A 13,962-nucleotide genomic window follows, 5' to 3' on the forward strand; every position below is an offset into this window, starting at 1 on the left:
TTCAGAATTACTACAGACCTGCTCTCCTGTATGGAAGGAGACAGAGCCTACGTAATACATCTAATGGTGCTCCCTGAATGTAACAGGGCATAATCTGCTTTCTGTAAGAGAACCTAGACCTCCCATCTCCCTGGGCTCAAAAAACAGATACTTGCTGACCCTTTTTGAAAGAAATACTATGGTAAGATCGAAGAATGGTCTATCAGATTGGATTCTGAATGCTTCAGACAGCCAATGTTCTTCTCACCTTCCCAGGGAGTTTTTGCTGAGTTAGGGCAGGGCTTTGTCCTTTGTGAATACAGTACTAGTTTACCTCTTTGAATGAAACATTTACTGGCTTTCTAGAGGCCTGCTCATTCAACTACAAAGGAAACATTCACACTCTGATGCTTTGGATTTCCTCCCAAGCACCAATTAACCTTATAGGAGTGAATGGACACTACAGGAATGTGCCTACAGCCCAAACTTCCAGAGCCATGTGATCATTAGGCTCTCACCTTTCATCAAAAAAGGAAGCTTCTGGCCCTGATTTTTGGCATTATAATCTGACTAGAACAGAGACCTCTTCCTGGGACTAAGAAAAGCCTGAAAAAAATGTTCTTAAACAAGTAAACTGCCCAATGCATATCAATGGGGCGTTTACTCTAAAACCAACTGCTCTAGAGGGCCCCTGACACACTACCCCAATAAAATACTTTGTACCATTGAAAAAGTGTGTAGCGGGGCCAGCCCGCCCTTTCAACCAGATATCCCATCTGTTACAATTTAGCTGCTGAAGGAATCCTCTTGTTGACAATCACATCTCACATATGGGGGGATCCCCCTTTTGTTCAAAAAGTGTAGAAAGCTATTAGAGGAAAGGAGAGGCCTACTCAGTTGCCCCAGCCATTACCACTCCAAATGGTGTCTAACCTAACCCTAAAGTGTCTACAGCCTGTAATTTCCTAAGTACCTAAGATGCCCATATTAACATTACCACTGCACACACAGAAGCACCTCAAAGTAGAAAATGTGAGACAACTTCGCTCTAATCTCATTTTTAGGCCTTATCAGAATTCAAAAGAGAGTTCTTTCTCTGCCCAACTTGCCTAGGTCTGTTGCCACACAGGTGAGTGACCTAACCATTGTGTTACAGTCATGCTTAACATTTCTTCATCTGTCTCTCTGGCACAATAAATATTTAATAAAACCTTGTAAAATGGAACAGCTTCAGATAGACTGAAATTATCTTTCCTACCCCAATCTTGCATGTTGACTGGTAGTTAAGGCATTAACATGGAAGCTGGGTGTTCAAATCCCATTAGATAGAAAAGAATTGAGACTAGGTCTCCCAAATCTTGATATGGTGATCCTCCGGTATAGTAAGAAAAAAAGTCTTTCTCCAGTTATGTTTCTGGATTTGAACATTTCTGGATCCTCACTCAGGTTTCATAGAAATAGCTTAGGCATCTAACTCTGGAAAAGGGAATTATGCTAATCCTGAGTGAATGGAGTCACCTAATACCCAAGTGGGGCATGCCACTATCTTCAGAATTTTCTATTGTCTAGGGCAGGTGATTTCCCATTCAGCCTCCTGGCTTTTGTAGATCACTCTTAGTCACTTTACATCTTCATCCCTTGTATAGGGAGTCTACAACTCTAACTCAGACATTGTGAAAGCCAGAAGGAAGCATTTAGCATTTTAGTGCTTAAGACCCTTTGAGGATCTAGAACTTAAGGTGTATAAAAGGTTTTGAGACCTTTGACCATTTCTGGACAAGTGTGGATGTTTGGTGCCACTATTTGTCCCCAGGGAACACCTATGCCACACCTGCTTTGGCATGTGGCAAAGTTACTTCTGGTGGGGTAGGGGAGGCTAGGGCCAGCACATTTCTCAAGGTTTGAAGTACAGTCATAACAGTTTGGGTGTGCTGCCCAAATTATGCTGATAAGTGTAATTTGGGGCCTGAGTCACATGGAGTAAGAATATTACAAATTTGTACTGTAATTCTCCTCAAATATTAACTATAGTTTCATGAAGGACAAGATTTATCTCCAATTTGTTGCTTGGTAGAAAAGCAGGTCAAATGCTATAGAATTTTTTAGTTTTGAATGGCTGCTTGATTTAATCCTATTTGTGATGATAGTAGTTGCTATTTATATGCAAGGCATTTTGTACTCAAAATTAAAGAATTGACATTCCCATAAAAAATACTTGTGTTCTTATGCAAACAAGCATGTAGATCAGAACTGGCCAAATATAATCAGGGCCTTTACTGGGAAGTGGGAAATGCGGGTCCAAAATCCTCTGAGTGATATGGTCTGGATCTAAGGTGTCTCATTTCTTGGGCAAGTCTTGGGCTGTGAGAAAAAGCCCATTTTGTTTCAACTTCCATTTTGCCTTTTCACGGCACAGTGTTTCATTTCAAGTTTTGTTTCATTTCAAGAGCACTGTTCCGTTTTCATTTCATCAAAACCGTTTCACTGTTTCAACACCGTTTCAATGTTTCACCTGTAGGCTACAATGGGGAAGCACAAAACTGCCTATAATTTTCTCATTTCTTGCCTGATTTGGATGAAACTTGCAGGAATGGTAGCCCCTGCTGAGAGCATGATGCTTGCCAAGTTTCAAGGAGATGGGTACAGGGATTTCTGTGAAACTGTACCACAAACTGTTCAGAACACAACTTGTATCACTTGTAAGTGTGAAGGCACAGAGAAAGCTCAGTTCAAACAATGCTTTTTGTGCTGTTTTTCCATCCCTCCCCCAGAGCACTGGGATTGGAAGGGACCTCAGGGTAGGATCACAGTCACTGGCCAGCTACACAGTCAATACCAGAGCAGTCCTTCCCCACTCTTAGTCCTCCCTCTCCTTAGTTTCTCTTTAGCTGCAAGCAAGCCCAGCTTTGAAAGTTGAAATGTTTTGAAACTTTCAAAATGTTTCGACTGCCCCGTTTCATTTCAAGGCTGTTTTGAAGCCTTTCATTTCATTTCTATTTTGCTGTTTTAAGCTCAAAATGAATTGAAACAGCGTCGAAACCAAATAACCAGTGAAGTTTCGCACAGCCCTAGCAGATGCTTTAACTACTAGGATATTGAGCTAAACATAGGATGGGTCCTTCTCCACCAGTTATTAGCTGTGGCTTTACCCTGATTAAAGTTTCAGGGACTTGCACAAAATTAAACACTGCCTAAAGATGAAATAGCGTTTGTGCCTAGGTGTATGTAAAATAGGGCACTAGATCAAGACAATTATTTACCACAAATGAATATCATTTCTAGTTACAGCTGTGAACTTAATTGATTCTTTTCTAGTTGCTTGCCAAACTGAAACTTCCAAAAATATTTTTGGGTTAAACAAAATGTTTTGTTCTATCTGAAATAGTTCATTCTTAACTTTGGGGGGGGAGGTATTAGTTTTATTACATTTTTAATTGAATTAGGTACATTTAGTCTGGAATCATGATTTTTAAATGAAAATCATAATGGTTCATTTAAAATATAGGAAATAATTCTTTTCCACTTTTCCAGAATGTTCTTGGTCAAAAATATTCACTCAAATTCAGCAGAAATTTGGAAAGAGTTCTAGCAAATACATTTTTGCCCATAAACTTTCACCCACTTGTATTTTTGCTTAATAATTATAAACATACAGTGTTTAAAATATTTTAGCAGACTGTGCCCTTTCTCTATGATAACACTAAATTTACTTTTACAACATGCAGATGCATACTTGGACAGGGAAGGCTCAGGTAAGAAATATTGTTTGGAGTGGACCACCATGTCTCCTCTGTAATTATGTCCTTCACCATCTAGTTTCATTAACCTGAAAATATGCTTTTAACAACAGTTCTAAAGTACTTGATCCATTTACTGTCATCCCCCATAATACCTCTGGGATAATTAATGGATTATATCATATTTGAAAAACATGTGAGTCATTTAGGTGGATCACATAAACTCCATTAAGTCTGTGAGAAACAGAGGAGAAACTTTTGCCATCAGATGGAAAACTTCCTAGAAGACATGAAGACTGTTTGGATAGTTCTCTTCATTTTGTTGAACTCTGGATATTATATCTGCATGGCCTTGCAGAGTGAGCATGGAGGAACAAATCAGCATGATTTCATGTATGCTGAGGTAGGTGCAAATCACTTCACAATATAACAGACACTTGAATAAGTGTCCCATGATCTCAAAACTACATGGATGAGTTTTTTTGGACCAAAACTGGGCCCTCCTCATGTAAATGTTACCTAGGGACCATGTTCTGATACCATTACTCTCACTGAGTTGCAGGCTCTGCAAACAGTCTCACTGATGTCAGTGAGACTATGCATGGGCAAGAGGCTGTTCATTTTGAGTAAGGGTGGCAGAACCTGCCTCTGTGGGCTAATACCTGCAAATCTTGGCTGCTATGCACATGCTCAGAGGTGGGAGGTGGGGTGTAGAAAATACAGTGGATCCTGGACAACTGTGTTGATTAAAATGGCTCACCACTATGTGTATTAAGCTCCCTTGCATTTCAAAATGGCCACAGGGGAGTTTGAACTAAAGTTAATTCTAAAGCACCCCTGAAGCCTTTTTGAAACATGGAGGGACTTAATACACATGACAGTGAGGAGACGCTGGAGCATTCTAAGCAGAACATGAACGAGCATGTCTATAAGCAGCCTTTGCTGTTAGGAGATTGTAGGAATTTTGCCTGAATAATGTTGATGAATTTATTGATTGGACTGACTGAATTTTCAGGGCTAATTTTAAATAATAGGGAAATGTATAAATAGTCAGAAAAGACTACTACTGACTACTACTGACTGATTGGCACAGTTTAGATTTGGGATTTTTACTTATTCACAACCAGAATTATTTTGTTTTTGTTGTCTCACTCATGCTGATAGTACCTTACTTTCACAGACCATGAAATACCGGTCATATGAATTTCATTGGGATTGCCTTTAGAATAAAGGACTGTTAACCATGAGTAAGGAAATCAGATTGGCCAAGGTGAATCATAGAATCACTGGAAAGGACCTCAGGAGGTCATCTAATCTGCCCCCTGCTCAAAGCAGAACCATCCCCAAATAGATCATCCCAGCCAAGGCTTTGTCTAGCTGCGGCTTAAATAACCTATAAGGATGAAGATGCCACAACTTCTCTGGGTAATCTGTTCCAGTGCTTTACTACCTTCTTAGTGAGAAAGTTTTTCCTAAGATCTAACTTAAACTTCCCTTGCTGCAACTTAAGACCACTGCTCCATCTGTCACCACTGAGAAAGTCTAGTTCCATCCTCTTTGTCTTTGAAACCACCCTTTAGATAGCTTAAATCCCCTCTTAGTTTTCAATTCTCCACACTAAATAAGCCCAGTTCCCTCAGCCTCTCCTCAGAAGTCATGTGCCCCAGCCCCCAAACCATTTTTATTGCCCTCTCCTGGACTCCCTCCAATTTGTCTACATCCCTTCTGTAGTGGAGTGCTGAAAACTGGACACAGTACTCCAGATGTGGCCTCACCAGTGCTGAATTGAGGGGACTAATTACTTCCCTCAATCTGCTGGCAACACTCCTACTAATACAGCCCAGTATGCCATTAGCCTTTTTTGCAATAAGGGCACACCTTTGGTTCACATTCAACTTATAGCCCATTGGTCCCCAGCCTGTAGCGCTCCATGGGACTGTTCTGTCCAAAGTGTAGGACTTTGCACTTGGCCTTATTGAACCTCATGAGGTTTCTTTTTGATCCAATCCTCCAGTTCGTCATGTTCCTCCTGAATCTTAGCCCTGCCCTCCAGTGTATCTACTACTCCTCACATCTTGGTGTCATCTGCAAGTTTGCTGAGGGTGGACTCAATCCCATCTTCCAGGTTGTTGATGAAAAGGTTGAACAAAACAGGCCCCAGGACCCCTGGGGCACTCTACTTGATACCAGCTGCCAACTGGACACTGTGCCATTGATTACTTCCCTCTGAGCCCAGCAATCTAGCCAGTTTTCTATCCACCTGACAATCCATTTATCCAACCCCTACTTCCTTAGCTTTTTTGCAAGAATATTGTGGGAGACCGTAACAAAAGCCTTGCTAAAGTCAAGGTATATCACAACCACTGCTCTTCCCACAACCAAAAAGCCAGTCGTCTCATCATAAAAGGCAATCAGGTTGGTCAAGCATGGCTTGTCTTTGTTGAATTCATGCTGACTGTTCCTAATCACCTTCTCCTTCAAGTGCTTAGAAATGGATTCCTTAAGGGCCTGCTCCCCATGATTTTTCCAGGGACTGAGGTGAGGCTGACTGATCTGTAGTTCCCTGGATCTTCCTTCTTCAATTTATTAAAGATGGGCATTATATTTGTCTTTTTCATTCATCTGGGACCTGTCTCAAATTGCCATGAATTTTCAAAGATAATGGTTGGATGCTCTGCAATAACATCAGCCAACTCCCTTAGCACTCTCAGGTGCATTGCATCTGGCCCCATGGACTTGTACATGTCCAGTTTTTCTAAATATTCTCTAACCTGTTCTTTCAGCACTGTTGACTGATCACCCGCTTCCCAAACTGTGCTGCCAAGTGCAGTAGTCAGGGAGCTGACCTTGCCTGTGAAGCCTGAGGTGAAAAAAGCATTAAGTACGTCAGTATTTTCTGCATCGTCTGTCCCTAGGGGCACTTACACACATGCAGGGAGCCTGCTCCAATATGCTGGAAGCTCCGTTCATTCGGTGGATCCTGTCTCTTCCAAACAATCCTCCTTCTTGGAACAACATCCCATGGTTGAAGAAGCCAAAGCCCTCCTAGCAACACCATCTGTGCAGCTATGCATTGATCTGCAGGATGTATCTGTTTCTGTCTGGGCCCTTCCCCTTGACTGAAAGGATCTAGGAAGATACCACCTGAGCACCTGTTCTCACCACCTTTGCACCCAGAGCCCTGTATTTACTTTAGATCTGCTCAGGGTCACCCCAGGAGTATCACTGGTGCCAACACGAATAAGCAGCATGGAGTAGCAGTAAGAGGGCTGTATAAGTCTCAGTAATCTTTGTGTGATATCTCAGATCTGGGCTCCAGGCCAGCAGCAGACCTCCCAAGACAACAGGTCAGGCCAGCAGGTGATGCCTCAGTCCTCCAAAAATCATAGTCAGCAACCACCATCACCCATCTCTTCCTCTTTGTGGCAATTTTCTTGATCCTTCCAACCTTGGGGGGGCCTGGCCTGGCCTCTTCCACCAATGGAGCATGCTCCTCCTCCACCATTGCCTGGGATCTATATCTGGTCTCCAGGCAAACTACTGCAGGTGGAGATGAAGATTTCTGCTTGCTGCCATAGGTCACAAGCTTCCAGCTTCTACCTTTCTGGGAGTCCATATCCCCTTCCTTCTTTAACACTGCCTCTGGCAGTCCTTCCTCTGCAGTTCTAGAGGTCTCCTCCAACATTGAATTGATGCAGTCCTCATGACGGAGGATGCTTCAGAGCTTTGCCACCTCCTCCTTAGCTCTCTTGCCTGCTCTCTGAGGGACACCACCAGGACCCACCACTCACATTGCAGGTACTCCCCCATCTGCCTGTCGTTGGAAGGAAGCCACAAGCTGCAGTCTCCACAGCACCAAACCAGGACCTGGGTGGAAGCCTCAACAGTGAGCCTCAGTGGTGCAAGCAGAGGAAGAGCTGACAGCAGCAGTGCCTCTGGGATTGCAACGTTCTCCAGCCGTGTCTCTGGATCTCCCTTCCTGCCCCTTTTTCTAAGCAGAACTTCCCTAGCAAACTCCCCTGTAATCTGGCCTGTTCGCTGCTCCTGAAAGTTTCCCTTTTCCCTGTTTCCACTCACCAACCTTACAGTGAAGGAAAGTGAGAGTTTCTAGGCAAACTCCATAGTGAACTTCCCCTCACTTGGGACTGTAGTTAAACAAGGGGCTAAGTATTGGTCTAGCTCCCAAGTTTTAGCTACTTGCACTAAATAGATGTAGGATAGCTACTCTTAATTAAAGAAATAATTTACCTTAAAGGCTCCCTTTCAAAGAGGAGAGCTGTGAACTGATTTGCAAACTGCTTGCAAACTACCTCATTTGCTGTTCCTGTTCACTTAGTCCCTGGTCACTTAGGGAGTCTCCTTTTATACCTTGCTGGGCCTGGCTTTGCCCCTTTTTTAGGGCTTTTGTCTGACACATGCAGCAATCACACAGCAGTCACTCAGTTAACAGCACTCCCAACTGTTCAAAGCCCATGCCCAAAACACACACAACCCACCAAACAAACAGTAAGCCAAACACAGGCAGCCCTGGCTCACGTACTTTCCTGGAGCAGGATCTGGTGCCTGGTTCCTCTTCCTCATCCCCTTTCTCCTCTTGCCTAGAAAGGCAATCCAGCTTTGGAGTCACCCCAACCTGTTGCGTGCCCATGGGCTGGACGTGTCATGGGCTGGATGGTACCTCGGCCAGGTGGGACCAAAGGACCCACTGAGGGCCAGACAAAGTCTGTGGGCTGGGTGCTGTATTTTGCCCACCCCATCCTAAAGCCTGTCTTGATGACTCCCTCTCTATTTAAGGGCAAGCTCTTTAACCATTTTCTCTGTATTACTAGAGAGGTAAAATAGAAATAGGAGTATTTTCTTGTGTACTTGTGAAGTGTGGTTAATTGGTTTTTGTGAAGTGCTTAAACACTATTTTAAATTTATCTCAGTACCTGAAAGAAGAAGGCTTACGAATAAAATACTTAAAAATAATATTTCACTGAAGTGTGGGCCATGTTTTGAACATATTCTGAACCTACCCCTTTCATACAGAAATACCCGCAGCAGTTTTATAGCATGGATCCAGTCTCTTCAAGGACAGCAAAAAGGTATATTAGAGCTGTCAGTAGCAAGATTAAAGAGATTCAAGGGTTCTTTGGTTTCCATGTGACTGGCAAACTGGACACTCAAACAGTGGCAATGATGAAAAAATCTCGATGTGGGGTCTCTGATGTGAAGAAACATGAGTTCTATATAAAGAAGCCCAAATGGAAGGGAAATACAATAACATACCGGTAAGTGCTTATGACCAGACTCTTATTTCCATTTTAACAAACAGTGTGTAGGTGACTTATGCTATGCTCCCATAACATATTAAAGAACTAAATAATTTTCAAAATCTGTAGCTTATCTATAACAATGGTAACATATTCTATAGCTGGTCTGTTCTATGAAGTACCTAAATTGTTCCCCTTTGCCAAAGAAAAAAAACCCAGAGGTAAGGAACTCATGGTGAGTGTCATGCTGCTCCTGACATTACTTTATTTGTGGTCCCATGTAAGTACTTTAGAAATGCTTACTGTACTACTTTACATTTTTCAAAGCTCTATTCCAGGGGTGTCAAACAGGCCCCACATTCTGAAGTCAGCCCATAGGGCTGCGACAGTGTAGGCACAGCATAGTGCAGTATAGGGCTAGTACAGTTTAGGCCCCACAGGCTACTTGTAGCATACATGCTGGCTCCAGCCCCATGTAGCACATGCAGCACACATGCAGCTCCAGCCATGCACATGGCACATGGCACATGGCGCAGGACCAGGACATATGCTACACACAGAGCATAAACCAGTCTGGAGTATGTGCTGCATGTAGTGCCTGCACCAGACTAGCCTGGCGCACTGGCTCTGGTCTAGGAGCCCCAGGTCCAGCATACAGGGCCAGTATGGCATAGGTGCTGTAGGCAGTGCGCACCCAAGACTACACTGGGTGCTGCATGCAGCACATGCCAGGCTCAACCCTAGCCCTGGCCCCAGCTCCAGCCCACCACATGCATCACAAGCTTGTCCCAAGCCTCATATGGCATGCAGTACAGGGGGCAGTCTGGGAAGCATGCTGCATATGGCCCCCACGCTGGACTGGCCTTGTAGGCTAGCTGCAGCACAAAGGGTCAGTCTGTGAGCCCATTCCAGACCAGTCCCAGATCTAGCATGTAGGCACCACATGTAGTGTATGCCCCAGACTGGCCCTAGGCACTGTGTGCAGCCCATGTCAGATGGGTTCCCTGCATCATATGCAATGAGCAGGGCTGGGGCCAACATATAGTGCTTACAGCATACAGGCTAGACAATAGCGCTCTATATGCCAGATCCAGCCCACAGCCCAGATCTTTGACACCCATGCTCTAAACAGTATTAACTAACTACTGATTATATGGCTAATAAATGTTCACCATACACATTCATGATAGATTTTATGTTCACATTTGACAGATTCAGTAGACTAGACAAACAGAAGCTCAGACCCACCTTTTCAGAACTGAGTGACTAAAGTGATTTAATATATAGATATGTAAACTCATAGTTTGATTTTCAGAGGTGCTAAGTGTGGCTTATAGGACTTCAAGAACTATGAAGACTATCTATTCATTGTTCCAATGCCATTAATGCACCAGAAAGAGTTTAAAAGATGTGCTGGGCAAAAAATGTTATGGTTGAGTTCGTTGGAAATTAGACACAGCAAGGTATGTTATGAAGTGACGCAGATGGAACTCGTAAACAAGGACCCATTATTACAGTAATATTAGCTCTTGGACATCCAGGTAGAACGGGGTGGGCAAAATACAGCCCACAGGCTGGATCTGGCCCACAAGGCCATTCTATCCAGCTTGTGGGGCCCCTAAAAAATTAATATTTCTCTGCCTTTGGTTCCTGTAAAAAATGACAGGAACCAAGGGCAGTAGGACCCAGGGGAAGCCCAGTGGGCTCCAACAACAGTGGGACCCACCCGGCCCTGCCCCACAACTGGAAGCATGTGGTTGCTCTGCGCTGGAACTGCAGGTAAGTGGGGGGTGAGAAGGGGGGGGACCCCGGGCAGGGAAGGAGCATGGGGTGGGGAAGAAGCTCCTTCCCCGCCCCATGGCTGGAACCCCGTGCTGCAGCTGCTCGCAGCCCATGTGGTGCTGCCTGCACCTGCTCTGGACAGCCCTGTGCGGGCTGCGAAAGGCTGCAGCAGGGAGCGCTGGCCATGGGTTGGGGGAGGGGCTGCTTTTCCCCCCATGCTCAGTTTTTCCCTGGGCTCCTTCCCTGTGTGGAGAAAAGCAGCCCCTTCCTGGCACAATGAGCAGCCCCGTGGCTGGCACACTCCCTGCTGGAGGTGCTCGCAGCCCACACAGGGCTGTCCAGAGCAGGCACAGGCAGCTCAAGGTGGGCTGCAAGTGCCTGTAGCATGAGGCACTGGGCATGGGGTGGGCGAGGGGCTGTTTTTCCCCCCACCACTCTCAGCACCACCTTGTAACCTGGCCCCACTGCCAGACTAGCAGTGGGGCCAGGTTACAAGCTGGTGCTGAGCATGGGGAAGAGCAACCCCTCACTCGCCATGTAGCTGGTGCTCTGTGCTGCAGCTGCTCGTAGCCTGCCTGGGACTGCCTGTGCCTGCTCAAGACAGCCCCACGTGGACTACGAGCACCTGCAGCAGGGAGCGCAAGCCATGGGTGGGCCAGGGGCTGCTTTTCCCTGCACTCAGCACCAACTTCTTCTCTGCCAGCAAGCACTGCCCCCCACCTGTACCGCAGGGCTGGGGGGCACTGGGTGTGAGTGGGCGGGGAGCCAGTGGGAGCACGGGGCCCACACTGGTGCCCCAGGGTCAGTGCTGGCAGGGCCCAGAGCAGGGTGGCAGGATCACAGGGTCCCAGCTGGCAGGGGCGCTATGGAGCTGAGCCAGCTCCCCCCTCTCCCTGCTGGTGCAGCCCAGCCTAGGTCCATGGACCCCTGCCAGCCTGAACCCCATTTTGGGCCCCACCAGTGGGACATTGACCCCAAGATGGTGCCCAGGGGGTGGGGCACCTGTCAAGGGGTGGGGCTACCCATGCAGCCCTTAACAGCCTGCCAAAACTGGGTAAGTGGCCCTCCGCCCAAAATAATTTCCCACCCCTGAGGTAGAAGATTCATTATCAAGGCCTAGTGAGAGGAACGTAGACTTTTTCTCTGGTATGGATGGACCTTGCACCAATGATCTATACCTTAGTCACTGAAAATGTGGGTTGCAATGAGACCTTGTTGAACCACACATTGAGTTCACATAAAAATAAAAACTACAGATGTCAATGGTTAACTTAAAGCCTAGCAGCAGATTATAACAGTGCTCCAGGATCTGCACTAGTGTGAGAGAGATTTATATTGCCTCTGTAGGTTTTATGCACATAAACATTGCCTTTACATAGAAGGAATTGTCCCAAATAAATGTCCAGCTTTTTTAGGTCAAGTTAGCATTATTTACATGAGACTCAGTGAACCTGGTAGACCAGAGAATACAGCCCTCTGATCACATAACTCATAAGGTTAAATAACTGCATATTAATATTTGTGCTTTCTGAACTTTTTTTGTATGAAGGATACAGAATTACACCAACAAACTGAAGCGTGAGGAGGTGGAACAAGTAGTTGAAATGTCGCTAAAGGTTTGGAGTGATGTCACACCACTAAATTTTGTGAGAAAACACAGTGGAGATGCAGATATCATGATTACATTTGCTTCTAAAGGTGCCTTGCTTTTTCTGTACTACTTTTGTGAAGAATATGTCCAAGGCATTTTGAAGTGCTAAGGTTGTTTTTTTGGAAAAATGAACATATACCTCAAGACTGTGTGCCCAGCACAGTTCCCCATCCATTTTGTCTGAAGACTTAAATGAAATGAGCAGTGGCTTGTCTGGAAAATGGAGCTGAGATGGAGGGGCCACTGGATGGTGCTTAATCAGTTTGCTGGTTAGAGCACTTTGTTGGGAAGTCAAAGGGGTAAAGGTTCAAACTCTGTCTGGGTAAAGTGTGCCTAGAACCCAAATCTCCCACTTACTAGGTAAGAGCCCACTCAGCTACTAGGACTAGAATGCAATAGTCTTCCTTTCCCCTCTGGTTATTAGTCATTGGGTTGTAGCAAGCTACATTTCCATGACTTACATGCACTTATGCATCTAGAATAGACATGTGTATGTAGCCATACTTGCCCAGAAAGCTTTACACACAGGGTAGGGGGACCAGAATTTCTGCAAGAGTGTCAAAAACACCATTCACACAGCTAGAAAATTGCTATTTAGTCACATGAGAGGAAATAGATTTCTATTCCAAATGTTGCTCTGGCACACCTGCCCATATAGTCCTGTGAGCTGTTCACCTAACACATTAGGACAGGAGAGTAATCAAGGGTACCTATCGGGGGGGTTAAGTTTCTCTATACTAATGCTAGGAGCATGGGGAATAAGCAGGAGGAACTCACACTCCTGCTTGCAAACAAAGACTTTGATCTGGTTGGATTAACTGAAACCTGGTGGGACCCTACCCACAATTGGGCAGTAGGCATTGAGGGCTACAAGGGGGTTGGGGTGAAAGGGACTTGGTAGTGGGGGTCTATTATAGACCGCCACACCAAGAGGATGAGCTAAACCTGGAATTCTCAAGGCAGCTCTCAGAGGCAGTATACTCAAGGGACATGGTTGTAATAGATGACCTAAACTACCATGACATCTGCTAGAAGCAGCAATCAGCTAGATCTAATCATTCACATAGGTTTTTAATCTGTATACAGGACCTTCACCTAACACAGAAGGTGTACAGTCTCACTAGGGGAAATGCCTTACTGGACTCGCTGTTTGCTACAGGGGATGACCTAGCGGGCGATCTGCAGATACAGGGTAACCTAGTGGATAGTGACCACCAATTGTGGAATTCACTATCTAGCAGAAGGTGGGAAAGATAACCAGTAAGGCAGAGGTGCTAGACTCCAGAAAGGCAAACTTCATTGAGCTCAGGAGATTAGTAAGAGAGGCACTGAAGGACAGGAGCATTGGCAAGATGGGAATCCAGGAAGGGTGGTCATTCCTCAGGGGAACAATACTTCAGCACAGAAGGGAACAATCCCATGACACATAAAGGGAGGCAGAGGGGCCAAGAAACCCTATTGGCTGAACAGGGGAATCCAGGAAAGCCTAGGAACAAAAAAAAAAAAAAAAAGCATACAGACTGTGGAAGAAGAGGGTAGCCACCAAGGAGGAGTATAC

The 13,962-nt window shown here is 45.3% G+C and overlaps 1 protein-coding gene across 1 annotated transcript in view; it reads left to right on the forward strand.

The window, feature by feature from the left end:
- The first annotated feature begins 4,007 nt into the window (after window positions 1–4,007).
- The window catches only part of LOC109306737 (matrix metalloproteinase-20-like), a 28,393-nt gene continuing 18,438 nt past the window's right edge, over window positions 4,008–13,962 (forward strand). The window contains exons 1-3 of the mRNA XM_019530272.1: window positions 4,008–4,119; window positions 8,748–8,989; window positions 12,303–12,451. Of these exons, the coding sequence (XP_019385817.1) occupies window positions 4,063–4,119; window positions 8,748–8,989; window positions 12,303–12,451 (448 nt within the window). The 5' untranslated portion in view covers window positions 4,008–4,062. The remainder of the gene's footprint in view (window positions 4,120–8,747; window positions 8,990–12,302; window positions 12,452–13,962) is intronic.

The sequence above is a fragment of the Crocodylus porosus genome, unplaced genomic scaffold (genome assembly GCF_001723895.1).
Source record: "Crocodylus porosus isolate Cpor-Errol unplaced genomic scaffold, CroPor_comp1, whole genome shotgun sequence".
Taxonomy (NCBI): Eukaryota; Metazoa; Chordata; order Crocodylia; family Crocodylidae; genus Crocodylus; species Crocodylus porosus.